The sequence below is a fragment of the Kockiozyma suomiensis genome, assembly GCF_038497685.1.
Source record: "Kockiozyma suomiensis strain NRRL Y-17356 unplaced genomic scaffold V2V93scaffold_5, whole genome shotgun sequence".
Lineage (NCBI taxonomy): Eukaryota > Fungi > Ascomycota > Lipomycetes > Lipomycetales > Lipomycetaceae > Kockiozyma > Kockiozyma suomiensis.
This window is the reverse complement of record NW_027117668.1, coordinates 656,736-682,319: the sequence shown is the minus strand read 5'-3', so window position 1 is coordinate 682,319 and position 25,584 is coordinate 656,736. Positions and strand designations below refer to the sequence as shown.

Sequence of the window (25,584 nt, the reverse complement as noted above, 5' to 3'; positions counted from 1 at the left end):
CTTTTTCTCATCTCTGAGCTCTGCAGTCTATAGTACTACTTGTCTGTAAACAGCTTTACCATCGGTGCCGGAAATTGGCGCAACACTAGTAGGTTTGTCCGTTCTGCTGAACCCTGACCCGTCCACTGAGGGCTCTGAAACTACTAACGCAGAAATCTGCTTGCCCAGATTTGCAGGCACGTGCGTTCGTACCCTTCTTCTGCTGAGTGTACCCTGTTCCTGCGTCGACTCTTTTTGTCTATATCCTCTGCGTAGAGCTCTGACGATGGATGAGCTCGTTTGGTTATGGCAAAAGTATCGATATAATGTGTTACGACTCTTGTGGTCAGCTCAGATGTTTGCGATCGCCAGCTATTCTATATCTTGTATACTCTATCATCGTCATTGTTTACTATCATTACAGCTGTCTCCGACGTCATCAAAATTTTATTAATCAAAGCTCAGTTGACTCTTATCTCCCTCGTCTCGACTCACGCTCCCTAACTTCTCATTTAGCATACACATCTACGGCGCTTCATTTTGAATTCCACAACTACTTTACAATCTGTTCTACTTTCCGTCAACCGTTGTCGTGATCCTTTGCATTACAAGATGCCATGCATTTGTGTTGTTCATTAAAAAAATCTGCAGGTGCAAGTTTAGACTTTCAAACATACATTATCAGGACACTCTCTCGTACCTGTCCAGATACCATCCCTCGATATTGTACATTATTTTCTCCACATATGGTATCGGGCTACCTACCCACCATGGACTCCTGTAACTCATCCCTCTGTAGCATCCACCTGTAGGGTTAAATAACTGGCTCGCTCCGTACCCGATCATCAATCCTATAGCTAACACAACACCAAGAATGAAAATTGCATAGAAATACAGCCGAATCAACAACTTCGTGTCTGGGCTGTCATCCCTGAAATCTTCGAGCACCTTGCGAGGCAGTAGGTACCCCGCCAGTCTGAATCCTGGAACTCTATTAGCTCGCGCCAACTGTCGCTCACTCAAGCTCTCGCTCGGTTGTTGAGATACCGCCGGCTTTTCCGTTTTAGCAGGCTCTTCACAGACCGTGCTATGATCTGCTTCGCTTCCTTTCGTCATTCGGCTAACTGCTGAGAAATCGATACTCTTTTCTGAATCTACTAACTGCTGAATCATATACTGCTGTTTCGCTAGTGACGCAATGACTGTTTGCAGAGCACCCATGTTACCCGTCATCGCCTCGCCGCTTAGATCGGAGCCTTTGGGTAGAGAAATATTCATATCAGCCATCATACTTCTCCATTGCTCTAAGATCTGACTCAATTGCTCGGGTGTAGACCAATGCCGTATATTGTCAAGCCCATTTGATGACTTCAGCTTATTAAACGTTTTTCGTATATCATTATGACCAGGAGATCCACTCTCTTCCAACATGTGCACCATATCATCCATCTCGTTAATCAGAGTAGCTCCACTGCCTTCATCCTCATCATAGTTCACACTATCGTTTTCTCCTCTAACATATTCTGCACTTAGCTCATCCGAAAGCCGGCGATTCGGTGGTACGCTTGCTGAAGATCGCCTCGATATACTTTGTGTATTTTTGTACTGATGATCTTCATCGTCTCTTGTCAATTTCAGTATTTCAGCTTCATGTTCGTACACCTGATTTTGTAAGGCTTCATTCTGACCAATCAAATCATTACTATAAACCTCGTATTCTTGAACTCTCTCTAGCAACTCGGCATTTGCTCGCGACAAGGCACGCATGTCATCATCCATATCCTTCAAGCGATCATTCATCGCCTTCATATCCGATATTAGCTGTATTTTCGAATTGGCAAGCTCTCTATTGCTTTTGTCCCTATTGTTCACTGCATTTTGTAGTGATTCGATTTGTTGTTTTGACGTCTCCATCTCTTGCTTCACTGTGATAAATCGGTGCCGCCATCTGTCGGCATCCTTTCCCCGCTGCTCATTATCTTTTTCAAGCGTTTCAATCTGTAAATAGAGCTTTTCATTTTCATGAATATCGTGTTTTCGTTCTCGTTGTAGATCAGCTAGATCATCTCGTAAGAGCCCAACTTGTTGCTCTAGCAACAAAATGTGTTCTTCTTGCGCTGCCGCCATCTTCTTACGTATAGACTCCTGTAGACCCAGGGAGATCCTGAAGCCAAAGTAGCTATGAAAATGAAAAGAGTTGTCTATAAAGAATAAATCTCATTTATGAGAGTATTCAATATCTGCAGCTCAAACGCGAAGTTAGCTTCTAGTTTCACGGTTACCACCGAATCAAGCATGGCGCGTCACACATACCTTCACGAGCTGCAAATGGTGCTCAGAGCAGTTTTATCTTGGTCGGACAAGGCCGCTGTCAATGAATTGCTAAGAATAAGATACACGAAATCAAATTTAGCAGTTGTATTAAGCTGTATTAAGCTGTATTACACGCGCCAGGCGTGTCTGTATCGCCGCTTGTGTCACTCTTCCGCCGCAGCACACGACTCAGCGAAGTTTGTGTGGTAACACGGCCGCCGTTGCCCAGCCAACGCCAAAGATGTGAGCGCGGGATCATAATGTAAACAATATTGACAATACCGCGACACTGACGCGACGTCACCGCTGTTATTGTGACTGCGCCCCCGCTTCTCCAGCCGAGACTTGATTAATTGCTGCGGTACTCATCACTTTGCTGCTTTCATTTCAAATATATTATACTTTTAATCGCGTGAGTTGCTTTAGACAATCTTGAATTACAGTATAGAATTTGGAGATCTAATGACCTGTTATAGAATCAGCCAGCCTCAAACGCTCACTGTGCGTCAAATATAGGTCTAAACATATTACGCATCCGCTCAAGAAACTCGTATACTTTGTTGCTCTTCTAGCCTTCCTACATGGAATTCATGTTGTTCAATTCTTGCCTTCTGTGATTTACCACTATTGAACCTCAAGATTCTCCGCGCACTCGTCTGTACAATACTGTACTAATTCTACGGGATACACCTCCCTGTCCTTATATTTGACTGATCCGATGCCGATTGCGGCCAGAGGCACTCATTCTGATTCTACAAGTGGAAGAAACGATCAGTATTCAACCGCAAGTTCTCTCCGCTATTATCCGGTCGCAAACCAGTCTCGCAAAGTCTCTAGTAAAAATGGGTCACTTCGTCGTATAACCAAGAATCGTGATCCATTTGCGCCTATGAGTAGCAACACTCCCTCCACAATCACTATTTCGCGGTCGTCCTCCTCCTCCGTGAAAAGTCGTGCTGCAGCGATCAATGGGGCGAATTCAGCAAAAACAGTCGGTAGATCATATGGGGCTGTAGAGGCAAAAAAACCACAGCTGATTAGCGAAACATCAGTATATATGCGCGCTATTGATATAAATGCAACGCCAGCTGGAGAGTCTTTTATACTACCAAAAGTCAGGCCAACTGGAAGTTCCGGACGAACCAGTGTTCCTCTGAATCAAAGCCCATTAAGGTGAGTGGTTCTAACTTCTTGTGAATGATATTGGATTTTGCAGCTAATATGGAAAATCAAAGACCGTCATCTGCAGCTACGAAAGATTCATGGTTCAGGACCCTTCCTAATATATCGTCATCAATCAGCTCCTCTATCCGGAGACAAGTGTCACGATCCCGACCTCTTCCAGTCGAGTTCTTGGATCATAGCTCTTTAACATCATTTGCAGAGATATTACCGGGAACTGGATCACCGACAGAAGAAGCTGATGAGCTTGGATCTGACCATGTCGCATATAATCTGACCTTTGTAGAAGATTATTTCGCGGCTTCCTCGATGGGTTACAGCAACGCGACTGGAGGTGATATAGCAGCATCCGCTTTAGAAGCTAGCCAGCAATGTCAAAGTTGCGCAAAGATGTTTGCAGCTACGGCAAATATATTAGAAACATGCGAATGCTGTCGGACAATTCTATGCAAAGACTGTTACGGCCCTTCAGTTTTCTCTTTTAAGTTTCCAAGAATTGACAAAACAACTGGCCGACAGATCGAAACGCCAGATTCGAATGGAGCAGCTAGAATGAAAGAGCTATGCCAGCGCTGCATGAAATGCTGTGCAGGTCCCAAAAAAAAATCTTACTGCAGATTGGCCGAAAGTAACCAGCAGTATACAGTGTCATACTTTGAAGCTAGCCATCAGCGGAATGCTTCCCGGCAAGCTGTCGATAGATTACGCAGTGAGCAGCAAAGACATCATAAGTCATCCGCGAGCTCGGCAAGGTTGAATATCCATCAACGGCAGCTAACTCAGCTGTCTATCCAAATTGCTGGAGTCCACGCTGCCTCAGGTGGAGGTCCAGGCTGGACATCCAAAATGGCTGCTTTCTTCTGGAAAGTTACTACATCCATTAGTATTTGGAGCCAGCCGTTTAAAATGGGGGCAATATTTTCCTGGTTAGAAGACGGCGAAGAGTCTAGACGGCAAATAGAGTCCTTAGATTCATAGAAAAGTGCAACATATGTGCTCGGTTGTAGATAGACAGTTTACGATACAATGATAATCGCATTTCGGATTTGAAGGTCCAATAACGTTTTTTTTTTTGGAGGCGTTGAATAATTGTGTGGCGCGAAATTCAGGAATTTTTTTGAAGGAGTTTGATAAAGATAATCAATGATAGATTAATGAAATAAATATTGCTTGGCATCGATAATAATGCTTCTCAACATCGCAGTTAATCGTATTTCCTTAATGTTTAAATAGTAATGTAACGTTTATATGCTTACTCTAAAGAGATAAATATGATGAAAAGAGAATAGTATATAGATAGGCGAATATCGAGCCAAGTGTAATTTCATAACAATAAACTGAATAAAAAGAAAGCCCCCTGACCATTTACCCGAACGCAAATATACTTAAAAAAATAGAAATGTTCATTTCAAAAGAAAAGTTGAAACTCAAAAGTTCCTTTCCTTTTTCCCAAAAAAAAAAAAAATACAGTAAGTTAATGATTCCATAGTTTCCGATAATTTTTTAACACATATAGCAAATTGCACCAAACCACAATTAACCCATAAACTAAGAACACCGATTCGTCCATTGTGATTTTTACTTCTTTTTTTTCTCATTTTAATTTTCAAACTGAATCACCGAAAGTAAAAGTTTCCTTTTTTTGCTTTCGTAATGGAATTTTTCAAAAGAAGAAAAAAGCATTGACTCGCCAAACCAGAGAAATAGCAAAACACTTATCCGAAACCACAATATTGAAAAAAGTAAAATAAAAAAAGCAAATCGTAACGTAATGGTATCTGATTTTTCCGAAGTGGGATATAGTCTAATAAATCCTATTTCCAAAGAATTCGCATGAAGCAGTGCGCTTATCTAAAAAGCACCTGCACTATTTGTACCCTCGTCATAGCATACTTCCTGAAACCACGGATGATTCAGTGCGTCTCTGGCAGTGATGCGTTTACTGGGATTGTACACAAAGATCTGCTTCAACAAATCAAGAAAATGATTGTGGAAGAGATCAACCGGGGGAACAAGTTCTTCCAGATTCTTCATCGCACGCACATATTTTTTACTTGTTCTCGTAGTCTCAGCGTTTGGATAATCTAGCCTCCCGTTTCGCAGAAAATATTTTTGAGCCTGTCGTCCAACCAGCGACGTCAGCGAGCGATCAAATTGCTTGCCGACTACGACTTCCATCATAGCTAGATGTTCGACGTTGTCGTGAGTCTGGAACAACGCCTCGCCAGTGAAAAACTCAACTAAGATGCAACCAATAGACCATATGTCGCATGGAAAAGACCAGCCCATTCCTAGAATAATTTCCGGCGCACGATAGTGACGTGTAGAGACTACCGAACTGTGATACTCATCTTGAAAAGTCGCACTTCCAAAGTCGATCAAATGAATACTAGTGTCATTTAAAATCTTGCGAACATCTTTGCCATTTTTTTTATAGGGCACAGAATGATATGAGTTGTCTACCAGTAAAATGTTCTCTGGTTTCAGATCAGTATGTATCAAATTCAGATCATGAAGAAATGCCACACTAGTAAGCAATTGTCTGGCGAACCGCTGGATATGCGAAGATGGAAAAGGGGCAAAATCGTTCGACTTCAAGAAATCAAACACAGAAACGCTCAAAAGATCAGTGACTATGCAAATGTGATTCCGATAATCGAAGCAGTCGCGTAAATGAATGCACCGGTTTAAGTTGCGTTTATCATGCATTGACAAAGTGCGCAAGACACGTAACTCGATTTTGCTAGCATCGCGATACTTTTGTACAGCACGGATGATCTTGATTGCACAATGTGTATTCAGTTTACGGTCGTATGCCGCAACGACTTTGCCAAAAGTGCCTTGGCCGAGCAATTTCGTTATTTTATCTAAGCATGGATTAGTTCCCACGTCCTGATTTTCCCAAATGAAATCGTGTCATGAATATACTTACATCGATTCGTAAGTTCCGAGTCTGGAATTATAATATAATGACCATCATCATCGTCTACATTTAGGTTGTTTCGGGCAAAATGCGGCTATGAAACAGTATAGTCAGCAGATCGCTCATAGGGACTGGCTATAGCTAACAATAACGAGCTTACATCATTGATTAGCTTGACGACAACTTCTGTTGCCTTAGACGGCTGCTTGTTTTCAAGATCAACTTTTCGGCGCTTGGTGATGTCGGTACCTGAGTGTACGGTGCGTGAGATAGCTGTTGTATCGGTAGCATTCAGCATATTCAGGTCTCCGTACTTGCGTCGCCGCACTGTTGAGCGCGCGGAGGCGGTAGCAGCTGCTGTAGAAGGGGATCCGTTTCCATTTGATAACTGATTGATCTCAAATAAATTTGCGATAGCCTGCCGCTGCTGCTGCTGCTGCTGCTGTTGCTGCTGTTGCTGCTGTTGCTGCTGTTGCGTAGAGTAAGTGAGTAAGTAATTACTTTGATGCTGAGACTGCGACGAAGCCTGGTGAGAGGATCGCGGAGTCGAATCACTGTTGTTCAGAAGAATGTGACTGATACTAGAGGTAGTTGCAGCCATAGTCGATGACGAAGAGGCAGAAGTCGACAAAGAGGTCGAATCTGAACCTCTGGACGAAGTTGAATCTGACTTGCCGACAACAGGAGGTGGAGTGTCATCTTCTATTGTGATAATATCGGTCGGGTATCCATTTCTATAGAAATTATCCCAGTCAGGTGTTCTCCTATTGCGAGATCGAGAGGACTCGGACTGCGACATCATTCGTGGAGGAGCCAGTGTTGAAGTCATAGCGTTAAAGATTGATGTACTGAAAGCCAGACAGTGGCAAGCAAGCGTAAGCGAAGCCGACGGATGCGGATGAGATTACAGAACGTAATATCGTTGAGAAAATTCAAGCTATAGTCATAAGTAATACGAAGTGGAGACGTCACGAGAGTGCCTGAGAGAAGAAGGGTGAAAGTCCGCGCAATGAGGTGATGAACCGCCGCGCCAATTGGTGATGACCTCCCGAGTCTGTGGCGGTAGAAGTGGAGGCGATGATCTAACTACTTTGCTTTGCACTATGACCACTTGTGCAAGCATTTGTGATATTTAAACTTTAAATAGAAAACATGTTTGACATTTATGCATGATTACATAATTGTATTTTATCCCAGCAGCTACAACCAGAACTATCGGAGTACAGTCAACGGCATTAATTCATAGATCTTACTGGAAGCGATTGCTACTACGAGGCTTGCTTTATATCTGGCTGATTAGCCATCGTCATCCTATCTTATTTGTTTTTTTTTCAGATATCACCCGCTACATAATTCGGTAGTCATCTTACGAACAATACCTGAATCAAGTGGCACGTTAGCACCTGGCTTTAATTAATCAGCTTCATTCCACAGCCTTCTATATCCGCTCTCGACTGATATTATATCCAGGAAGATTGCCAGATTTTCTTATCTCGTGCATTTTATTTGGTATATTATTTGGCATTCTTTTTGAATCAGCGGGAAACCAAACACTCGCTACATGGCATCTGGTCCGACACTTTTGATTCCTCGCGTCCAGCCGTCGCTCGCCTATTCTGACCGCGTTATCTTACCCCAGTCAGTTTTGGAGCGACTGTTAGACTACTCAGGCAAAGATCCATTACCTTCACCCCTGACATTCCGTCTTGCCAATTCTGCAACCAACGTATATACGCACTGTGGCGTTCGCGAGTTCTCTGCTCCCGATGGCATCATATACATATCTCAGCAAATTGCTATCTCTCTTGGGCTATCAGCAAAACAGTTGACGGAAGCAGCAACAGCGTTAGATTCTGGTCAACCCTGGGATGTTGATTCACCGCCACCGTCAGTTACAGTTTCTCGTCATGATCTGCCTAAAGGCACATCTGTGAGCTTGCGCCCACTTGACAATGATTATCTTTCCGTCGATGACGACTGGAAGGCACTTCTTGAATCTTCACTACAATCCTCATACACTACTTTGACAGACGGACAAGTTCTCTCAATTTCTCATCCCGCAACACATTCTACAATGTCATTTATTGTTGACAAGCTGCAGCCCGAGAGAGCAGTTTGCATTGTCGAGACCGATCTCAGCGTCGATTTCGAAGCTATGTCGGAAGATCATGCTCGCAGGTCTGTTGCCAAGAGAGATGCAAAGCGCGAGAGTGAAAATATGCGCTCGGTTGAAATCATTGTCGATGCTGCTGAACCGGTTAAGGGTGCTTTTGTCGATGTAGAGGCGTTGAGAGTTCCTTTTTTTTTCGAGCTTAAAAGCTGGGACAGGGAATTACCGTTAATTTTCAAGCTTGAGTCATCAAAGATTGGCGAGGAAAGTGCGGATTTAGATGATAGATCTGCTGATTTATATATTTCGATTGACGATAATAGTAGACCATCAAGTCGCTACTACTTATGGTCAACAATCACTGACGAGGAAAACTCGATTACAATCTCTTCTTCAAACTCCTTTATCTCATCTGCGCAAGTTTTGCATCTCGCAGTGACTAGCTGCGCTGTGCCACTGCAATTCTCTCTAACTGTCACACAAACACTGGGCAATGAGGATGAGGACAATGAAATGCCTAGCGCCCCTGCGATAGACGCAAAAGAATGCTCGAATTGTCATCAATTTTTCCCACCCCGGACATTTCAGCTACATACAGCATTCTGCGAGCGCAACAACATTCTATGCCCCAATCCCTCCTGCTCTCGGATCTTTCGACGACAGGAAGGTATCCCGGAAACACATTGGCACTGCGATAGCTGTCCTGCGTTCATTTGTGATGCAGCATCAACAAAAGAAAAGCACATATCAGGACATCACACGCCATGTACATGCATCTGTGGCGAGTCATTTGGCAACTCGCTGAACCTGACGTATCATAGAACGACAACATGTCCACAGAAATTGCACATTTGCCGATTTTGCCATCTTAGACTACCACAAGAGGACGCACCAGATTCACAGTCAGATCTTTTGGCGGGGTATACAGGCCACGAGTCGAGATGTGGCACTCGCACAACTGAGTGTCCGCGCTGCGGTCGCAATGTGCGACTGCGCGACGTTGACAGTCACATGAGGCTACATGAGATTCAACGCGTGGCCGCACCAATGCCGGCAGTCTGCTCGAACCCACTTTGTGTTCGTGTAACTGAGGGTGATCATGTCACGGTTACGAGTAATAACGTTGGACTTTGCCCTTCGTGCTATGGACCACTATATTCTCCCATGCATGATCCTACGGGAGCACGTCTTAAGAGCCGGATAGAGAGACGATATTTCATTCAATTATCAACTGGCTGCAAGAAGAGTCTATGTGAAAACATTCATTGTGCAAGCGGGCGAGCGAACTTGGGCTTGCCAAAATATACCTCAGCAGAAATTAGCAGTATTGTCCGTGAACTGGTACAGGGAGGCAAGCTGCAGTTCTGCGTCGATGACTCAATGACCAGAAGAAGGAAACTTGTTGACTGGATAGCAGAGGATAAAGAGTTTGCAAGACCTTGGATTTGCAAAGCAGTTGGTGAGGTTGGCGTTACTGAAGGTGAAGAAAGGGAAAGTGAGATCGCTGCTAGGGCATGGCTGGTTACTAACGGCGTGCGTGTCAGCGAGGTACAATAAATTTGTATATATTGTGATGTCATGGTAGATGTTTTTGGAAAGGGGTATAGTTGCATACTAAGGCACGTCAATTTTTGTATATAAGACTGAAATATATTCCGTATAAGTCTAGTTGTGCTTAGAGAAGCAAATTTCTGGAGTAAAGCAACCATACTTTCACAAGATATTCGAAAGTGAATTGCTCGCGAGTTAGGTCATGGCTGCATTTGACTTTGGAATAGCAATCACGATTCGGCGAGAAAGTATCAAATTGCCGAACCGTACGTACTACTCATGTCTATCGACAAGTATAGAGAGTAATCAAGTATACATAGCAATACTCATGAGTAGTCAAGCCAAAAGCTGATGGCATGGGATGCGTACGCTCAGTGGTTTATGACTGCTGTATATCGAGGCAGCTCATCTGTAGTTTTGACCTTAAAGGGCAAAAAGCGTCGAATTAAAACAGAGGCATATATCAGACTTAGTAGACTTATGGGTATTATAGATAATCAAACGACAATAGAACAATAATCAGCCAGTGAAATTACATAGGCGAAGTCCGACAGAAAGAACGCGCGTCACCAGTATTGTAGCTGACGTATCGCCGGACAAAGCCGTAGAGCCCGGGTGATTATGTATCAAATACTAAGATTATTTGATATATGTGGCATTAAGTGCACTAAAAACATGTGCATAATCATTTCTATTGGGAGGAAAACTCACTGATCACTAGGTCAAAGAGCTGATAGCTCGTGCGTTCAGGATTAAGTCGTTGCCGCCACCTTTATCTGTCTTTTCATCCAAATATTGAATATAGCAATATAAAGCCATGATGTCCTATCTATTTGGGGGCGGCTCATCGTCAAGCAGGGATGCGCCGAAGAAAGCTATCGTTCAGCTGCGCCAGCAGCTAGATATGCTGTCCAAGAAGGAGAAGTCTGTTGAACAGAAGATTGCAGAGCAAGAGGGTCTTGCTCGAAAATTCGTCAACACTAATAAGACATGTACGTTCGTTGAGATTTTGAAATTGGGTAGATGATTGCCTTGGGTGATGACTTTGGGTGCATGTCGGGTTATCGTCACCAATCATTGTTTACGTATTGTCCTCTACTAACAATTTCAAATTTGATTTAGCTGCGCGAGCTGCTCTCAAGCGCAAGAAAATGTTTGAACTAGAGCTTGAACGAGTACAGGGGCAAATCGCAACCTTAGAAGCTCAATCAAACGCTATCGAATCCGCCAACTTGAACTTCGAGACAATGAAAGTAATGCAGTCGGGCGCAAGGGCCATGAAAAACATCCATGGCAATATGAATATCGATAAGGTTGATGCGACTATGGACGAGATTCGCGAACAGGTCTCGTTATCGGAGGAGATTGGCGAGGCTATTTCACGGCCACTTGGCGAAACTTACGACGAGGAGGATTTGGAGGATGAGCTTGAGGCTCTACAGCAAGAAGAGCTTGATTCGCGGATGCTCAATGCCGGCCGAGTGCCGACTGGCAAATTGCCCGAAACCGGACATGTCGAACTCGAGTCGGAAGAGGAAGACGAAGAAGAGGAGCTGCGGAAACTACAGCGGGAGATGGCCGCTTGAAGTTTGCGCATACACAAATAATTTTGTGAATATAGGGGAGTTCTGTTGCTGTTTTTGTTCGCGTCATGTTTTTAATTGTGTCTTTGTTCGTACTATATAACGCGCTTTGTCGATTGTTTTTGCCGTTTGGTCATTTTCATTGCCGGTCGCCCGCTAATTTCTATTTTTATATTTCCATCAAAGCGAATCTCATGGATTGGTGTACATTTCTTAGTTTTTGTGTGAATATAATTAGTATTTTGCTTTAGATTGCATTTCTAACTTTATCTGTAAAGTCGTTGAAGTTTGTACTGCAGCATAGATGACAAGAATATTCGAAAAGAATGTGACTATAATGTCACAGCATATATCGTGCCACTAGTCAAACAAAAGTTTCATATCCTCAATACTGTTCATCTTCTTTTGCTCATCAGACATCATACCGAGGCTAGAAGCCAGAAACTTTTTGCGGTCCTGGATCTTCAACATGCGCTCCTCAACCGAGTCTCTCACAATGAACCTATAAACTGAGACAGATTGAGTCTGGCCCATTCTATGAATCCGATCAATTGCTTGAGACTCGACTGCAAAACTCCACCACGGGTCCATCATGAATGCTTTGTTCGCGCTTACTAGATTCAAGCCTACACCACCAGTCTTCAAGCTGAGTAATAGCACTAGCTCGCCAGACTCAATTCTGAATTTTTCCAAAACGCGGCCTCGCTCTTTTTGAGTAGTAGAGCCATCAATGCGAAGGCATCGAAAGCGATCCCGCTTTAAGGAGCTCTCAATAATATCAAGAAATGATGTGAACTGCGAAAAGACAACAGATTTGCAATTTGGCTCCTCTGCTCTGATCGCCTTCAACTTTGATATCAATCTTGAAATTTTTGCGGAAGATTGTGGTTTGTACCGCCGCAAAGCTATGTCTGGCTTAATTTTACCGGGAGAAGAATGATATACCACTTCAAACAGGTTATCCTCAGATATCTCAGCTTGACAACTATGACATCTTGGAATCTGATTGCGATCTTTTTCAAATCTGATATGAGCAAGAATGCAGTCACGGCACGACATGTGCCAGCATGAAGTAACTACTTGATCTATAATGGGCTCCGCTAAACAAATAGGACACTCATGATCTTGTTCATCTGTAATTTGCTGCATCACTTCGAGACCGTACACATCCTTAGCGTTCATTTCTTGCTCTTGCGCATTGAACTTGTTGATTAATTGTTGCAAGTTCACATCATCTTCATGATCTAAAATACCATTATCTTGCTTAGCCGCACTAAGTTGATCGTTATCGTCATCGTCTTCAACTTTCAATTCCTCCGAATTGACCGCCGATTGCACCAAAGCAGGATGGTCACAAGACTGCCGGAGTCGTAGAATTTGTGCAAATATTGTAGTGTACGACTTCATCACGGTGCCTGCCGCGACACTATTTGTAAAAGTTTGCTTTGCTCGACGATAAAATAAGTCGTAGACTTCTCGCTCCGTCTCGGTCAACTCGATATTCTCAATAACCACGCTCTTGGGCGGTAAAACCACCAAAGGTGTTCCATCTTTTTGCTTCATATCTTTAGTACGGCGTAATAGAATTGGTTCAAGGATAGTCTGAACAACATCTAAAGCTTTCAAATAATCTTTTGAATCGTACGGTGCAGTAACAAATGTTCTCCAAAATGGGAAATGATTCCATGGTTCAATGCCGAGAAATTTCACCAAACTGTAAAGATCTTCTAATCTATTGACGATCGGTGTTCCAGTAAGTGCCCATTTTCTATCTGCCTTAACGTCACAACAGGATCTAGAAATGAGAGAGGTGCGGTTACGAATTGTGTGTGCTTCATCGATCACTACACGAAGGTAATGCATACTGAAGAGCTTGCTAACTTGTCCTCGGTTGTGTCTCTGCCATTCTGATGACAAGGTACCGTAACTGGTGATTACCACAACTGGTGTCTTGCACGCATCAGGACCTAGGCAAAGATGATGTAAATCGACAGATCGATCATCCCCATAGTATACGAAAATCCGAGTAGAGCCAGTTTTAGAAGACGCATGCGCTTCAGATTCCCATTGAGTTAATAAAGACATTGGCGCGATGATGAGAGTAGTACTGGCAGCAAACCGCTTCTTCTCCTCAAGGCATCTGTAAGACGCATCTGCTACATTTGTGTGAATTAATGACATGGTCGAGATAGTCTTTCCCAGTCCCATTTCTATTTAATCGTTAGTCTCGAGTACATTCACCGAAAAGTTACAACAGGGGGTGACCTCACCATCTGCTAAAATGCCTCCCAGACTGCTTTGCGTCATTCTCGGAAATTTGAGACTAAGCTCGCCTATTCAATAAAATATCAGTAATATGATTCAAAAGAGATTATCTCCAACATACCGCTGTAAGGATTGGCATAAAACCGATCATTCGGCTCCTGTGCAGGCACCTCGTTGTCCGCTACTGGCCAGCGATATTCTTCCCATAACGGGTGCATGGAGTCCGTTTTCCGTGCTGAGTCGATATTCTCAAAAGTTTCCTTCGAAACCATCCATCCCAAGCCTTGCTTCTGGTACGGACGAAGTTCCATATTAAACGTACTGCCAGGCTCAATTTCAGGCATACCAGCGTCATAGGACTGCGCTTTCCGATATAAAGCATCCAGCTGATCTTGCTCGACATCTTTGCTCTCGTCATCACCTGAGATGTCACTATCTGTATTACTTTCTTCTGCAGCAGCGGAGCCAACCTTGACATCAAACTGCTCGGCCATAGCTTCAGATTCTAGTTTTCCTCTAGCTTGATGCGTTTTGATCAAATCATTGGTTGCCACAGGCTCTAGGCCTATATCCATAAAAAGTTTTACCATCGCCAGGTGACGGATCCGTAGATGACGTTCATCAGAAGTCTCACGGCCTTTGTCAAAGACACTCGCACGGCCAAGTTGGTGAGTAGAATTAGATCCTAAATCTTGTTTATCAAAAGCGGTCCGAGACAGGAAACAATCAAGCTGAAGATAAATATTATCGCCGGTAGCTAGTCGCTCGTTTGCAAAAATACATGAACCGCTGAAACTACCAATTTTCAGATCAAGCAAAGCCGAAACAAATTTTGCTTTGTCAGTAGGCAATCTACCGACTTCCTGTCCTCTATTGTTCAAGAATTTAACCATAATGTCATTTTCAGCTGCCTTTATTTTACTGCCAATTCGCTTAGAGCCTGGCGTTAGGGTAGCCTGACGAGCTATTCGCTTCAACGTAATTTTATCTCCGTATTTTATTAAGCCGTATCCTGATCTCGTCGCCCATCCTTCCACTTGAAAACTACCAAGATATCTTTCCTTCCAATCGAATGGCGACGTGATCTTTGGTGATTCACTATCGTTTTTAACGCGAATGTCTGTTGCCTCTGAAGGGCTATTTGACGAGGCTTCTGATTTTTCAGAAGACGTACGAGGTTCCTCAGTGGTGATGGCAGAAGGAAAAAATGGGCTCAAATTCACTGCCTTTGCATTATCTTTCGCCTCTTGTAACTTTGTAGCGTATGTACCGTCAAAAATCGCATTCACTGCCTGATTGATATCATTCTCACAGATCGCACTCAAAAAATTAAAATCAAAATCGCTAAATTCAAAGCCTGTAATTGATTCTAATAGACCTCGATCAATTAATGAGGTAGTTTCTGGCTCTGCAAACACGGTATCGGGAACTTCAAGTTTTGTTTCGTCTAGGACATTGTTGTCTGCTTGAGGCGAAGATATAGGCGTCTCGTGGGTAGGCGACGAGGTGACAGTATCGCGCAGTGATTCTCTAGGTGATGAAAGTTGGTTCTTCGGAAATAGTTCTCCGCTTGCCTTCTTTGGTAAGTGAATGTCGTCGACTGGAATCAGATACGTATCGTCGTCTTTGAAGAACCGACGCTTTTTTGGAGGAGGCGAGGCGCCGGAGGTCGACATTCTATACTCGCTTCTTCAGTCCGGATAATCCAGATAATCCAGCCAATGTGGTTTCGAGTGAATCAAAATAGGCCAGGAGACGACCGCCTGCTCTAATGGAATGCGACACACAGCCAGAAGAGATAATAGGCGCGAGGTATTGAATTTGTTCACGCGCGTTGCTCACGCGTTGGGAGTGAGCTTTATTTTGGAGCTTCATTTCAGAACAAGAATTCAGTAAGTGAGTGGATCTCAAATACTGGGAACTGTATTCATCCTTGTTGATTTGATCTAAAAGCAGCTGGGCTCATTTCCTAAAGAAAGAATCCCTCACATATACGAAACAGCATAATCTGCCTAGTTGAGGATAAAATTAACACTATAATGGCATTGTGTGCATGTTAGTGCCTGATTTGTTTTCTTCTTTTTTGATTGATTTTGAACAGCTGCTAATTTGTATGATCAGTAACTGGAAAACCTATTACAACTCCCGTGGTCTCAAAGAAAAGCGGTTAGTAGTTAAGTTATGTGTTCTTATGTTTTCATTCATGCTGACGGAATATTAAAGGTGGACTGTTTGAGAAAGCTGCGATCGAAGAATATATCTCACAGAACAACCAAGATCCATTAAATGGCGAGTCATTGTCGGAAGAGGACCTAATAGAAGTTCAGAGTATGTCGGATTATGTTGTACTATAATTTTTTTTGCGACTATTAATACCTTTCAAATAGCTTCTCGTACAGTCCCAGCCAAGCCATCGACGTCGGACTCAATCCCTTCATTGCTACAGATATTTCAGAGCGAATACGACGCTCTGGCTCTCGAATCATTCGAATTGAAGAAGCAGATACTGGAAGCAAAAAAAGAGCTGAGCTCTACTTTGTACTATCATGACGCAGCAGTAAAAGTTGCGGCGACACTCATGACCGAGAGAGACGAAGCGTTGGCAGCGATACAGCGGGCAAATGCTAACGGAAACAGTACAACATAAACCTTTTCCAAAAACGTTATGAAAAAACAGGAGGGCGATATTGAGATGTGTATGTACAGTAGCCGGAATGGTTTTATTTTGTGTATAATAGAATGTACGCTGTAAAGACGATTGTCTGTACAGTAGAAACTGGAAGTTGCAGATTATCACTACAAATGAATTTATTGTATTTGAATCTTGTTTAACGTACTGCAAATCAGTCAATAGTTTGTTATACGCTTGGTTCTCAATCTAATCGTGAATCTTTGCGTTCACCCTTGCCGCGGATTGCAAAATCATTATGTCTTTCTGACTGCGTAAATTTGCTGGACCACGGTCGTGTATGAATGTTTTCCAGGTCCTTTCCTTTTTACCGATATATACAGTCAAATTGTTGACCCTACAATTATTTTTAAGCAATTTCATATGTCAGCGTTGTCTGTGGCAATATTAAAGCCCGAGTCGTGAGTTTGCGCAAGATCGGCTTCTGGATTATCAGCAAAGCAGTGGCGCGTGCTGCTCTAACTGGCGCAAACGGGAGAAAGAGCCGCCGCCTAAAGTCCCCTCTCAGCTCTCTCTTACCAACTTGGTGCTGTCCTCCACATTCTTACCTCTCCCGTTTGAAGCGATTGCTATCTCATTCGTCTGTGTTTAGAAAGCTGTGGTGGGCTGGATACTGTATTAGAAAAAGAGTAGCTGTACGCAGAGGTGGTAAGTCTCTTGTGAATTAATTGTAAAATGGTGTAACGATGTTCTGACCTTGCCAACAGATTGCGACTCTATTTCTAGTGCACTCCTGTTTGAGAACTATCATCGCAATATTTATGACCAGCTAGTTTGAGAGAATAAGCACTTTTTATTGTTGGACAGTATACCTCCGCATTCTTGTTAACATGTCCAGCACGAGCGTAATCGATTTGGACAGCGTCGAGGCGCCTGCCTCTCCTTCTCTCTCTCTGAATGGGCAAGCTGATGGTGGCGACCGACTCAGAGCTAATAGATATATGAGTCTATCTGCAGGTGGATTGATTCTCCCTACGTCTACCTCAGAGGCCGCAGCGAGACAACGTACTGCGTCAAGGAGTGCAAGTCAACTAACCCCCACTCCATCGGCACCTGAGATCATCGATATTGACGAGTTGCCAGATATTCCTCCGCAATTTCCGAGAACTCGGTCCGAATCAAGACTGCATTCTCATTCTCCAGCCTATATATCTGTTATTCGACAAGCCGAGTCGCCGCAATCTTCCGCCCGGAGGCTGCCTCTTCCATCATCAGTAACCCGGCTTCTTCGAAGCCAGAACCGCACCAGTTCCTTCTGGGAAGATGTCATGGGAACCGCATCATCGCCTTGGGAAAATCAGTCTAGCAGAACGGAGCACCCGGCTATTAGGGGAACCTCTAGAACTATCCGAGTAGGTGGGGGGATTGGTGATAATATTCACTCCAGGCTCGCAGTGATACGCCGCGAGGCTCGCAACACGCAACGTGCAGTTCATGCTCTGGGGAGTGAGACGATCAATTCTTTTCAAAGGCATGGCCAGAGACATCATATTCTCGGAGGCGGTCGGCGAGTAATCCCGATTGCGTCCACACGCCAGCGAGTCGGTGAATCTTTAGCGTCTAATCGACGCATGCACAGGCATGTCAGTAATATTCCTGGTTTTGCCTTTGAAGACCTACGACTTTATGGTAGCTTTGACGATACCGCACCACCCGATTTCCAAAGACCTAATCTGAACTACGACGATGAGTTTCGCGATCTTTTCGCTCTAGCTTTTGATAATATCAACGCTCGTCTTTATGCGGGAGGCCAAGAGGAAGAATATGTAGCAAGCAAACCACCGAAGCTGTCGCCTCCTACTAGACGTTACACTCGTATGGTTCGCAAAGGGCGCCAATTAAGATGCTCCGAATGCGAATGGCTTCTTGGCGTTCCTTCAGAAGCCTACGAAAAAGCTGCGCGAGCGATCAAAGAGTACAATGAACTTAAGGAGGAGGATAGACCTTTGCCTGCACCGAAGATGCCAGAAGGCCTAGATTTACAGCGCAAGATGTTTGCTGGCAGATGCGGACACGTTTATTGCGGCATGTGTGCCAATAAGCATAAGAAGCCGATAAGACGACCGAGAAAAGATGGCGTGACCGGTACTTGTGTTGCTGAAGGATGCGCGCAAAATATTAGTGGAGCTAAGGCTATGATTGAGATGTTTTGTTAGTTTTTCAAATGCGGTGGAGTGTGCCGATCTAGTTGTATATATTTTTGTGAGTTAGACATCGGGCTTGAAGGTGGAATGAATTAGTATGCATAGTCAGCCGGTTTGATATTCTATATAGGCTGATTGGAAGCGTTATCTACTGTATATATTCTATTTTGATCTTTTTACTAGTAATTTTAATATGAAAGATAAAGTACTATGTCACTGTAGTGTCTTATCTTTACTGTGGGGTAACATTGAGTTTCTAACTGCAACGAGCTAGATAATGATGTCGACGCCGCAGCAGCACAAAAAATCAACAAAAGATCTTGAGCGTTCTTACTCATTTATACGCGCATCCAAATCAAATCATCTGCAACCCCCTTGATCAATTAGCCCGTCACTCAATGGAACGCAGAACCAGAGCGGCTACTAAGAAGGCGACTGCAGCTGCCCCGGCTCTTCGCGAGCAGACACCGCCAAAAAAGGCTGCTCCAGTGCCGTCTCCGGCCAAAACTGTTCGCCGTATACCTACACCTGTTGAATTTTATTTGATCAGCTATAACACCATATCTGCGTTTTTCTGGGCCGCAGTACTGTTGCGAGTTGTCATGATCTTACCACTGCTGGGACCCGAGAATGTCGCTGGTGGAACTTCAGACTTTGCTCGATGGGTGCAGACAGGCGCGTTATTGGAGATTGTGCACAGTCTTCTCGGAATCGTTAGGTCACCGATTGTGACAACAGTGATTCAAGTCTCGTCGAGAATTTTGTTGACTTGGGGGGTTACGTGGTTGTTCCCTCGTTCTGGTGCTCGTCATTTGGCATTTTCGACAATGCTGATCAGTTGGAGTGTAACTGAGATCATTCGCTACTCATACTATGCTTCTACCTTGAAGGGATCAATTCCAAAATGGCTTACTTGGTTGAGGTATTCGAATTTTTTTTTCTCACAATGAGAAATTTGAGAATGGGCTAATGATTGAGAATATAGATACAATACGTTCTTTGTTCTGTACCCATCTGGCGTCACTAGCGAGCTCCTTGTCATCTACGCGTCTTTGGGCGAAGCCAAGAAGTTTTCGGTAGCATACTACTATGCTCTTATCGTAATTATGTTTTCTTACATTCCAGGTATGTAATACCCCCCTTTTTTTATAACAGTTATCGTTAGCGTGCGTTGTATATTCACCTTGCATATCGACAGGATTTTACACGATGTTTACGCATGTGCTAAAACAGCGACGCCGCGCTATGCGCAAGCCCAAATCTGAAGATTAGAAAAGGCGTATCAATTATAGTATTAATTAATAGAACTGCTCTTTATTTTTATCCGAATCCAGAAATCAGTATGTACATGCTTTGAATGGCATTGATCCAAAGTTGTGTATATTGCATATAGCAGTTAGTCTTATACTAATCGCATCAGATCATTGGCTAGTTGATCAGCTAATTTCTGTCGCTCTTCCAGCGGTAGGTTTTCTCCTTGTTCTGAGAAGATAGTTATTGTCAGTATCCAGTTTTGACCTGCATATGCAAAATAAAAGAAAATAAAATACAAAAAGAGATAGATTATACGTACGTCGAACTTCCTTCATGCGCTGCATGATACGCTCAATTTCCTCAATATCATTCTCCGGAATCGGCCCTTTCCCATCGTCGTCTTCAGCATTAGCTTGCGATGCTGAACTGTCAATAGCAAAATGTAAAGCCGCCATCTCCATCTGCATCTCGCGCAGCTGTTGATCAAATTCGGCATCATTATCGCTATCGCCCAGCTGCGGTCTGCTGATTTCTTCCAAGTCGCTGTCAAATTCGTCGTATCCTTCTAATCGTTGCTTCCCTGCAGAGTCACCGCTTTGCCATCCGAATGTCTCCAGTGCCTCACGAATTCGTGCAAGGCCTTGCAATTCGCCGTAATCATTTCGTCCAGATTTTTCAAGATCGACAAATTCAAACCCAAATGGCTGGAAGGCTACTTCCCAGTCCTCAGCCTCAAGGTCGGCGGATGCAGCACTATCAGCAGGAACAGCAACTGCCAAACATATACCGTCCCAATCTATAAAGTCAAATTCATCGCTATCGTCCTCATTTTCTTTATCTTCTGATGTCAAGATGCCAGTGCTCTTCCCCGCATCATTTTTTCGTTTAAATTGCTTAATCAGCGCACCGTGGATGTGTTCAATTTCTTTAACCATATTAGCTCGTGTGTGCGCCACATGTGCAGCATCAACTGGTTTGCGAAATGTGACTATAACCGCACCAAGCGCATCTACGACCTCCTTTGCCTCCGCTGATGAAAATACATTTGCCCACGCTTTGACACCCGTTGGATCCTCACTATCGTCACTAGACGCCGGGATGTACTCGTCTACCCATATGGGTACCTCTGTTTCGTAGTATTTCGTAGAAAGCTTGATTGAGTGTGACAAGCCTGCGTGTGATAGTCTGTCTTCCTTGCTTTTATCTGCCTCTTTTTGCTCGATTGATAGTTTACTTTCGGGTGCTGATGTAAGAGGTTCGGTGAGATCTGACTGCTGCGTAGATGAAGGCGGGGCGATCGGCGGCAAACTTCCAGTCAATTCTGATATAGGAAAAATTATTCATTCTGATTCCAAATCATTATACACGATATGAGTAATGCCATACCTTTTAAAAGCGTCACTTTTCCAGACTTTGGAGGACCGAGAACTAGAATTCGCTTTGTGTCCGACATTGCTGATCTTGACGCTATATATCGAACGGGCAGATTCTATAATTACAATAGTAGTCAGATCAGACGGCGTTTCAAAACCACAGCCGGGCAGTGAATCAAAGATATAAGATCAAATGCCGATAAGAATAGAAAACCAAGGCCCTTTTGTGAAAAGCTCGTAACAGCCGCGATGCGAAAGACGCGCGGCATGTGCGGCTCATAATAAAATACTATAGTTGAGGATCAATGGCTTGTCTTTATATCGTCAAACAATAGCTGTAAAGTTATATGAAAAGTTATAATAATATTAGTAGAAAAGGGCTGAGAAGATGCTGATTGGGAAAAGGGACTGACATGGACTGGCATGGACTAACTGTTTTGATACTGCTAGTCAAAACTAGCAATGAGTTAAGCATATCAAATACGATAAAGTTTGGCATAAAGATTATAAAAAAGTATTAAAAAGCTAACTATACTGATCTTATTGAAAAATTATATCGTATTTTCAATTCTTGCATCCTTCCCTTCTGATGGAGAACAATCATCTAGTCTTCATACATGCCTCGATCATCAGCAACGAGATCAAGCGTAGTATCTATATAATCGTTAGTGGCTGTACTTATACCAGATTTTGATTCAAAAATAAAATTGTACAGTTCAAGGCTCATCCCATTATGAATCTCATAATCGGCGAGGGTAATATGATCTTTGAAAGTAGTATACCTGAAAACATTGTTAATTCAATGTCCGGTCTCATACAATAGTAACAATAATCAGCGTACCCTTTTTTTAAAACTAGAAAAGGCAAGCACTCTGTCAGCCTTCTAGAATTGAAGATATGGAAATTTTATCGAGATCAAAAACAAGGGAGGTATGTGAACACAACTTACTGATTTTGTCGTATGAAGTACCGATCTGACTGGCTACCAGCTTCTTAAAATCCCCAACAGTGTCATCTTCCAAACACTAAAAGTTTCGCAAATATTAATGATGCTCCTCATTTTTATAAGGTCCTAGTACTGATGTACGTACCTTCACTCTAATCTTCTTTCCGAGACTGTAATTATAAAAAATTAGTACTTCTTCTCCTAATGAAGTTGATATTTGTGAAGCTCACCGATCGTTGCAAATGACTTCAATCATTTTTGATCATCAAGCAGTAAATTACTTGATAAAGAGCAAGTTTATTTGTGGACTGTTTAGTTAACAGTGTTCGCCGTCAAGACCGACAGACTTGCTCGCCCTCATCGCTCGCTCTGTATATAAGAAAGTTTATTTATCTACCGATTGAGCTGACGCAGAAACATCTTACAAAGAAAAGAACCGCAACTCCGGCTACGACTACGAAATAGCAATTAATAAATATTGTTAATATATCCTGTATATCCTTATTTACATAAATAAATACCCACATATCAGTATATCGCAAAGATCTCGTCAAAACTATCTATCGACAAACGACTGAGTCCACAATAGACAAAAAATACAAATTTAATAGCTTTTACAAGTACACAAAGTTAGAACCTATATAGAAGAGAAAGAAGTGAAAAGGAAAAACAGTGATAACAGATATGAAAAAAAAACCATGTGAAACGATATATCAACAAGCCAACTGAATAAAAATTATTTGTCTATCATTCTATAACCTGAAGAAATTCAGGACCGATACACAAACTCATACAGCCCAAAGACTTGAATCATACCAATTCATCTCTATACTCTGACCGCTCATAAGCTTACTCGGCATCCTCCTCTTCGGCCAGGAGCTTCTCGCACTCGAGGGCAGCCATGCAACCAGTACCCGCGCTAGTGATAGCCTGACGATATCTCTTGTCCTGGACATCTCCGGCGGCAAAGACACCAAGAACCGATGTCTGTGCAGTTCCGGGCTTGGTGATGATGTATCCATCTTCGTCAGTCTCGATCTGGTTCTTAAAAATCTGGGTGGCGGGTACGTGTCCGATAGCATAGAAGAGACCATTGACGTCGAGATCAGTCTCGGTGTTGTCGACAGTCGACTTGATGGTGAGCTTAGTCAGGAGACCGTTTTCTCCCTTGGCCTCGACGGGGGCCTTGTTCCACAAAACCTCGACCTTGGGGTGGGCGAGCAGGCGCTTGGCCATGATGTTGGACGCACGCAGCTTATCACGGCGAACGAGAACGTAGACCTTAGAAGCGTACTTGGTGAGAAAAATTGCCTCCTCAGCAGCCGAATCACCGCCGCCAATGACCACGAGGGGCTTGTTGCGGAAAATGGGGACTGCGCCGTCGCAGACAGCGCAGGCCGAGATACCGGACTGCCAGTAAGTCTCCTCTCCAGGGATGTGCAAGCGCTTAGCAGAGGCACCGGTAGCGACAATGACAGTTTCGGCAGTATTGGGCTCGCCGGACTCGTTATCCTCGGTCCAGTACTTGAATGGACGCGAGGATAGATCGATCTGCGAAACAGTTTCGGTGATGATTTCGGTGCCAAACTTCTCGGACTGGGCACGCATGTTGTCCATTAGTTCAGCGCCTAGGATTCCGTTGGGGAAGCCAGGGAAATTCTCAATCTCGGTGGTGGTAGTGAGCTGTCCGCCAGCGGCGATACCGTTAGCGAGCATACCTATCAAAATGAAATCAAAGTTAGAGGTTGCGACAGAAATGGAAGAGAAATGCGAATGAGTTCGAAACATACCCTCATAAAGAACAGGCTTAATCTCAGCACGAGCGAGGTAGATGGCAGCGGTGTGAGCAGCAGGGCCGGAGCCTATAGAAAATGAAAAAAGAACCCAGTCAGTCGGAGAAGGAAGAGAAAAGAAAGACACAACCAGCACGCCAAACGCCAACAAGCAGCAAATAAAAAGACACAATTAAGGCGATTTGAGGAACCAGAAGATATCCCGAAAAAAAAAAATAAAGATACGTACCAATGACGACAACTTTGGAGTGCATTTTGCGTGGTGAAGAGATTACAGAAGATGACGACAGGGAAGCGACGAAGGCGGGCGACTTGGCGGAGTTCGGTGGTGGATGGACAGACGGAGCGAGTAAGAGCGGAGAAGCAGCAGAGAGAAGAGCTGCGGAGCGGAAGAACGGGCGGCGGAAGGAGGCAATGGCGGGCAGTCTTTTGGAGAAGATTGAAGTCTTTCGGAGCAGATATCTAGATATACGGCTTTACTTCACGGGCGAGGCGAGGCCGGGGCGTCAGATAGCGGCAGATTGAGGCGGTGAATGTGGCTGGTGGCGAGTGCTTACAACGATGTATGATGCTCACGAGCAGGCTGCAGCAGTGCCTTTTATAGTCGGCACCGACTGCTCAGAAACCGGCCTGCTTACGTTGACAATATAGCAATCTGCTTACGTTAACGCGACCAAGCAGAATCCCCGACAAACGCTGCCGACGAGCACCGAGGCCGCAAAAACAGAAGGGCCGGTGGCGGTGCCGCGGGTTAGTAATTGGCAAGGCTAGACCGCGGTTTCAGTATACACTGGATTCTACTGATCCTGATATCTGATTCCAGGTTTTGCTTAATTGCTTCTGTTTAATGTGCGGTGTTTATATCTGTTCATTTGCTGTTCATCTGCTGTTTTCCGCGGTTGTCTTCTGCTGCTGCTCGCACGTCTTCTATGCTCCTGTTCTTGCGTCTGTTCGTTCTGACCCTCAAGCGCCACCATCTGATAACATTTGGCCTCTGTAAATCCCTATCTGGTTTCTTGGCCGGTAAAGGTCGGTAACAGCCCTTGGCTAAGCACCATCGACGGTATTATGCGTGGGCTTTGTCTACAGTGATTTGTTAGATGAAGGAGTTCGGGATTTATGCCACCTATATGCTGCGTCCTCTACTTACGAGAATGTATCTTGTTTAGTATTCGTTTCCTTTTTCTATATTCAACATCTGCTACGTACGAATAAGCTGCATCCAGAGAGTTCTAGTTCTAATTTTTCGGCCTTTTTTCCTATTGATAATACTCAAAGGTTGCTCGCCTATATATAAGCAACTAACTCTACACCGATCTTGCTTCGTAATCACAAACTCTGTCAACTTTACGTCCACGACGACCACCAAACTTTCCTCAATCTTTCTTTCTAAATTAGACCACTAATATGGATATGTCATATTGTCATTGCAGCACTATACTGTTTTTCTAATCATCGACACTACGCACAATCTTTAAA

General features: G+C 43.7%; 12 protein-coding genes across 12 annotated transcripts; 6 read left to right on the top strand and 6 right to left on the bottom strand.

The window, feature by feature from the left end:
* Positions 1 to 617: 617 nt before the first annotated feature.
* On the bottom strand, positions 618 to 2,536 carry V2V93DRAFT_200721 (uncharacterized protein). The gene is made up of 2 exons (XM_066906998.1): positions 2,293 to 2,536; positions 618 to 2,219 (listed from the first exon to the last, which is right to left on the bottom strand). The coding sequence occupies exon 2, from the start codon at positions 2,104 to 2,106 to the stop codon at positions 661 to 663; it is 1,446 nt and encodes a 481-aa protein (XP_066766645.1). The 5' UTR covers positions 2,107 to 2,219; positions 2,293 to 2,536; the 3' UTR covers positions 618 to 660.
* Positions 2,537 to 2,603: 67 nt separating this feature from the next.
* V2V93DRAFT_367908 (uncharacterized protein) lies at positions 2,604 to 4,717 on the top strand. Its single transcript, XM_066909677.1, has 3 exons — positions 2,604 to 2,704; positions 2,769 to 3,465; positions 3,528 to 4,717. The coding sequence occupies exons 2-3, from the start codon at positions 3,011 to 3,013 to the stop codon at positions 4,450 to 4,452; spliced, it is 1,380 nt and encodes a 459-aa protein (XP_066766644.1). The 5' UTR covers positions 2,604 to 2,704; positions 2,769 to 3,010; the 3' UTR covers positions 4,453 to 4,717.
* Positions 4,718 to 5,325: 608 nt separating this feature from the next.
* V2V93DRAFT_390845 (kinase-like domain-containing protein) lies at positions 5,326 to 7,226 on the bottom strand (the record flags this gene model as incomplete). Its single annotated transcript, XM_066912416.1, has 3 exons — positions 5,326 to 6,341; positions 6,407 to 6,491; positions 6,558 to 7,226. 3 exons carry the CDS (start codon positions 7,224 to 7,226, stop codon positions 5,326 to 5,328), a joined length of 1,770 nt encoding a protein of 589 aa, XP_066766643.1.
* Positions 7,227 to 7,573: 347 nt separating this feature from the next.
* Positions 7,574 to 10,192, top strand: V2V93DRAFT_367904 (ubiquitin fusion degradation protein UFD1-domain-containing protein). The gene has a single exon (XM_066909676.1). It carries the CDS (start codon positions 7,959 to 7,961, stop codon positions 10,062 to 10,064), a length of 2,106 nt encoding a protein of 701 aa, XP_066766642.1. The 5' UTR covers positions 7,574 to 7,958; the 3' UTR covers positions 10,065 to 10,192.
* Positions 10,193 to 10,785: 593 nt separating this feature from the next.
* Positions 10,786 to 11,952, top strand: V2V93DRAFT_367902 (Snf7-domain-containing protein). The gene is made up of 2 exons (XM_066909675.1): positions 10,786 to 11,050; positions 11,181 to 11,952. Exons 1-2 carry the CDS (start codon positions 10,876 to 10,878, stop codon positions 11,642 to 11,644), a joined length of 639 nt encoding a protein of 212 aa, XP_066766641.1. The 5' UTR covers positions 10,786 to 10,875; the 3' UTR covers positions 11,645 to 11,952.
* V2V93DRAFT_367900 (SNF2 family N-terminal domain-containing protein) lies at positions 11,833 to 15,710 on the bottom strand. The gene is made up of 3 exons (XM_066909674.1): positions 14,028 to 15,710; positions 13,912 to 13,974; positions 11,833 to 13,851 (listed from the first exon to the last, which is right to left on the bottom strand). Exons 1-3 carry the CDS (start codon positions 15,580 to 15,582, stop codon positions 12,002 to 12,004), a joined length of 3,468 nt encoding a protein of 1,155 aa, XP_066766640.1. The 5' UTR covers positions 15,583 to 15,710; the 3' UTR covers positions 11,833 to 12,001.
* Positions 15,711 to 15,824: 114 nt separating this feature from the next.
* Positions 15,825 to 16,828, top strand: V2V93DRAFT_367897 (Prp19/Pso4-like-domain-containing protein). The gene is made up of 4 exons (XM_066909673.1): positions 15,825 to 15,961; positions 16,028 to 16,072; positions 16,130 to 16,234; positions 16,294 to 16,828. The coding sequence occupies exons 1-4, from the start codon at positions 15,946 to 15,948 to the stop codon at positions 16,551 to 16,553; spliced, it is 426 nt and encodes a 141-aa protein (XP_066766639.1). The 5' UTR covers positions 15,825 to 15,945; the 3' UTR covers positions 16,554 to 16,828.
* Positions 16,829 to 17,253: 425 nt separating this feature from the next.
* Positions 17,254 to 19,020, top strand: V2V93DRAFT_200406 (uncharacterized protein). Its single transcript, XM_066906997.1, has one exon. It carries the CDS (start codon positions 17,426 to 17,428, stop codon positions 18,749 to 18,751), a length of 1,326 nt encoding a protein of 441 aa, XP_066766638.1. The 5' UTR covers positions 17,254 to 17,425; the 3' UTR covers positions 18,752 to 19,020.
* Positions 19,021 to 19,085: 65 nt separating this feature from the next.
* Positions 19,086 to 20,475, top strand: V2V93DRAFT_367891 (tyrosine phosphatase-like protein). The gene is made up of 3 exons (XM_066909672.1): positions 19,086 to 19,661; positions 19,725 to 19,864; positions 19,938 to 20,475. The coding sequence occupies exons 1-3, from the start codon at positions 19,138 to 19,140 to the stop codon at positions 20,009 to 20,011; spliced, it is 738 nt and encodes a 245-aa protein (XP_066766637.1). The 5' UTR covers positions 19,086 to 19,137; the 3' UTR covers positions 20,012 to 20,475.
* Positions 20,016 to 21,785, bottom strand: V2V93DRAFT_367888 (uncharacterized protein). The gene is made up of 3 exons (XM_066909671.1): positions 21,380 to 21,785; positions 20,313 to 21,314; positions 20,016 to 20,221 (listed from the first exon to the last, which is right to left on the bottom strand). The coding sequence occupies exons 1-3, from the start codon at positions 21,444 to 21,446 to the stop codon at positions 20,142 to 20,144; spliced, it is 1,149 nt and encodes a 382-aa protein (XP_066766636.1). The 5' UTR covers positions 21,447 to 21,785; the 3' UTR covers positions 20,016 to 20,141.
* A 67-nt stretch (positions 21,786 to 21,852) lies between these two features.
* V2V93DRAFT_367882 (HUB1 ubiquitin-like protein-like protein modifier) lies at positions 21,853 to 22,649 on the bottom strand. The gene is made up of 6 exons (XM_066909670.1): positions 22,543 to 22,649; positions 22,458 to 22,482; positions 22,316 to 22,391; positions 22,208 to 22,220; positions 22,080 to 22,148; positions 21,853 to 22,020 (listed from the first exon to the last, which is right to left on the bottom strand). Exons 1-6 carry the CDS (start codon positions 22,566 to 22,568, stop codon positions 22,008 to 22,010), a joined length of 222 nt encoding a protein of 73 aa, XP_066766635.1. The 5' UTR covers positions 22,569 to 22,649; the 3' UTR covers positions 21,853 to 22,007.
* Positions 22,650 to 22,774: 125 nt separating this feature from the next.
* V2V93DRAFT_367881 (uncharacterized protein) lies at positions 22,775 to 24,761 on the bottom strand. Its single transcript, XM_066909669.1, has 3 exons — positions 24,335 to 24,761; positions 24,103 to 24,174; positions 22,775 to 24,030 (listed from the first exon to the last, which is right to left on the bottom strand). The coding sequence occupies exons 1-3, from the start codon at positions 24,357 to 24,359 to the stop codon at positions 23,162 to 23,164; spliced, it is 966 nt and encodes a 321-aa protein (XP_066766634.1). The 5' UTR covers positions 24,360 to 24,761; the 3' UTR covers positions 22,775 to 23,161.
* Positions 24,762 to 25,584: the final 823 nt, after the last annotated feature.

Excerpts from the sequence above, each read along its gene's own strand:
- V2V93DRAFT_200721 (XM_066906998.1), bottom strand. The coding sequence starts at position 2,106 with ATGGCGGCAGCGCAAGAAGAACACATTTTGTTGCTAGAGCAACAAGTT.
- V2V93DRAFT_367891 (XM_066909672.1), top strand. The coding sequence starts at position 19,138 with ATGGAACGCAGAACCAGAGCGGCTACTAAGAAGGCGACTGCAGCTGCC. Across the intron at positions 19,662-19,724 it reads AAATGGCTTACTTGGTTGAG|ATACAATACGTTCTTTGTTC; the intron begins GTATTCGAATTT and ends TTGAGAATATAG. Across the intron at positions 19,865-19,937 it reads TATGTTTTCTTACATTCCAG|GATTTTACACGATGTTTACG; the intron begins GTATGTAATACC and ends GCATATCGACAG.
- V2V93DRAFT_367881 (XM_066909669.1), bottom strand. The coding sequence starts at position 24,359 with ATGCACTCCAAAGTTGTCGTCATTG. Across the intron at positions 24,175-24,334 it reads CTCCAAAGTTGTCGTCATTG|GCTCCGGCCCTGCTGCTCAC; the intron begins GTACGTATCTTT and ends CATTTTCTATAG. Across the intron at positions 24,031-24,102 it reads TAAGCCTGTTCTTTATGAGG|GTATGCTCGCTAACGGTATC; the intron begins GTATGTTTCGAA and ends TCATTTTGATAG.
- V2V93DRAFT_200406 (XM_066906997.1), top strand. The coding sequence starts at position 17,426 with ATGTCCAGCACGAGCGTAATCGATTTGGACAGCGTCGAGGCGCCTGCC.
- V2V93DRAFT_367900 (XM_066909674.1), bottom strand. The coding sequence starts at position 15,582 with ATGTCGACCTCCGGCGCCTCGCCTCCTCCAAAAAAGCGTCGGTTCTTC. Across the intron at positions 13,975-14,027 it reads TTATGCCAATCCTTACAGCG|GCGAGCTTAGTCTCAAATTT; the intron begins GTATGTTGGAGA and ends TTTATTGAATAG. Across the intron at positions 13,852-13,911 it reads GGGAGGCATTTTAGCAGATG|AAATGGGACTGGGAAAGACT; the intron begins GTGAGGTCACCC and ends ACGATTAAATAG.
- V2V93DRAFT_367904 (XM_066909676.1), top strand. The coding sequence starts at position 7,959 with ATGGCATCTGGTCCGACACTTTTGATTCCTCGCGTCCAGCCGTCGCTC.
- V2V93DRAFT_367897 (XM_066909673.1), top strand. Across the intron at positions 16,073-16,129 it reads CGTGGTCTCAAAGAAAAGCG|GTGGACTGTTTGAGAAAGCT; the intron begins GTTAGTAGTTAA and ends GGAATATTAAAG. Across the intron at positions 16,235-16,293 it reads GGACCTAATAGAAGTTCAGA|CTTCTCGTACAGTCCCAGCC; the intron begins GTATGTCGGATT and ends CCTTTCAAATAG.
- V2V93DRAFT_367882 (XM_066909670.1), bottom strand. The coding sequence starts at position 22,568 with ATGATTGAAGTCATTTGCAACGATCG. Across the intron at positions 22,483-22,542 it reads GAAGTCATTTGCAACGATCG|TCTCGGAAAGAAGATTAGAG; the intron begins GTGAGCTTCACA and ends TTATAATTACAG. Across the intron at positions 22,392-22,457 it reads GAAAGAAGATTAGAGTGAAG|TGTTTGGAAGATGACACTGT; the intron begins GTACGTACATCA and ends CGAAACTTTTAG.
- V2V93DRAFT_367888 (XM_066909671.1), bottom strand. The coding sequence starts at position 21,446 with ATGTCGGACACAAAGCGAATTCTAGTTCTCGGTCCTCCAAAGTCTGGA. Across the intron at positions 21,315-21,379 it reads AAAAGTGACGCTTTTAAAAG|AATTGACTGGAAGTTTGCCG; the intron begins GTATGGCATTAC and ends TTCCTATATCAG. Across the intron at positions 20,222-20,312 it reads GCGCATGAAGGAAGTTCGAC|AACAAGGAGAAAACCTACCG; the intron begins GTACGTATAATC and ends CTATCTTCTCAG.
- V2V93DRAFT_367908 (XM_066909677.1), top strand. The coding sequence starts at position 3,011 with ATGCCGATTGCGGCCAGAGGCACTCATTCTGATTCTACAAGTGGAAGA. Across the intron at positions 3,466-3,527 it reads CTGAATCAAAGCCCATTAAG|ACCGTCATCTGCAGCTACGA; the intron begins GTGAGTGGTTCT and ends GGAAAATCAAAG.
- V2V93DRAFT_367902 (XM_066909675.1), top strand. The coding sequence starts at position 10,876 with ATGATGTCCTATCTATTTGGGGGCGGCTCATCGTCAAGCAGGGATGCG. Across the intron at positions 11,051-11,180 it reads CGTCAACACTAATAAGACAT|CTGCGCGAGCTGCTCTCAAG; the intron begins GTACGTTCGTTG and ends AATTTGATTTAG.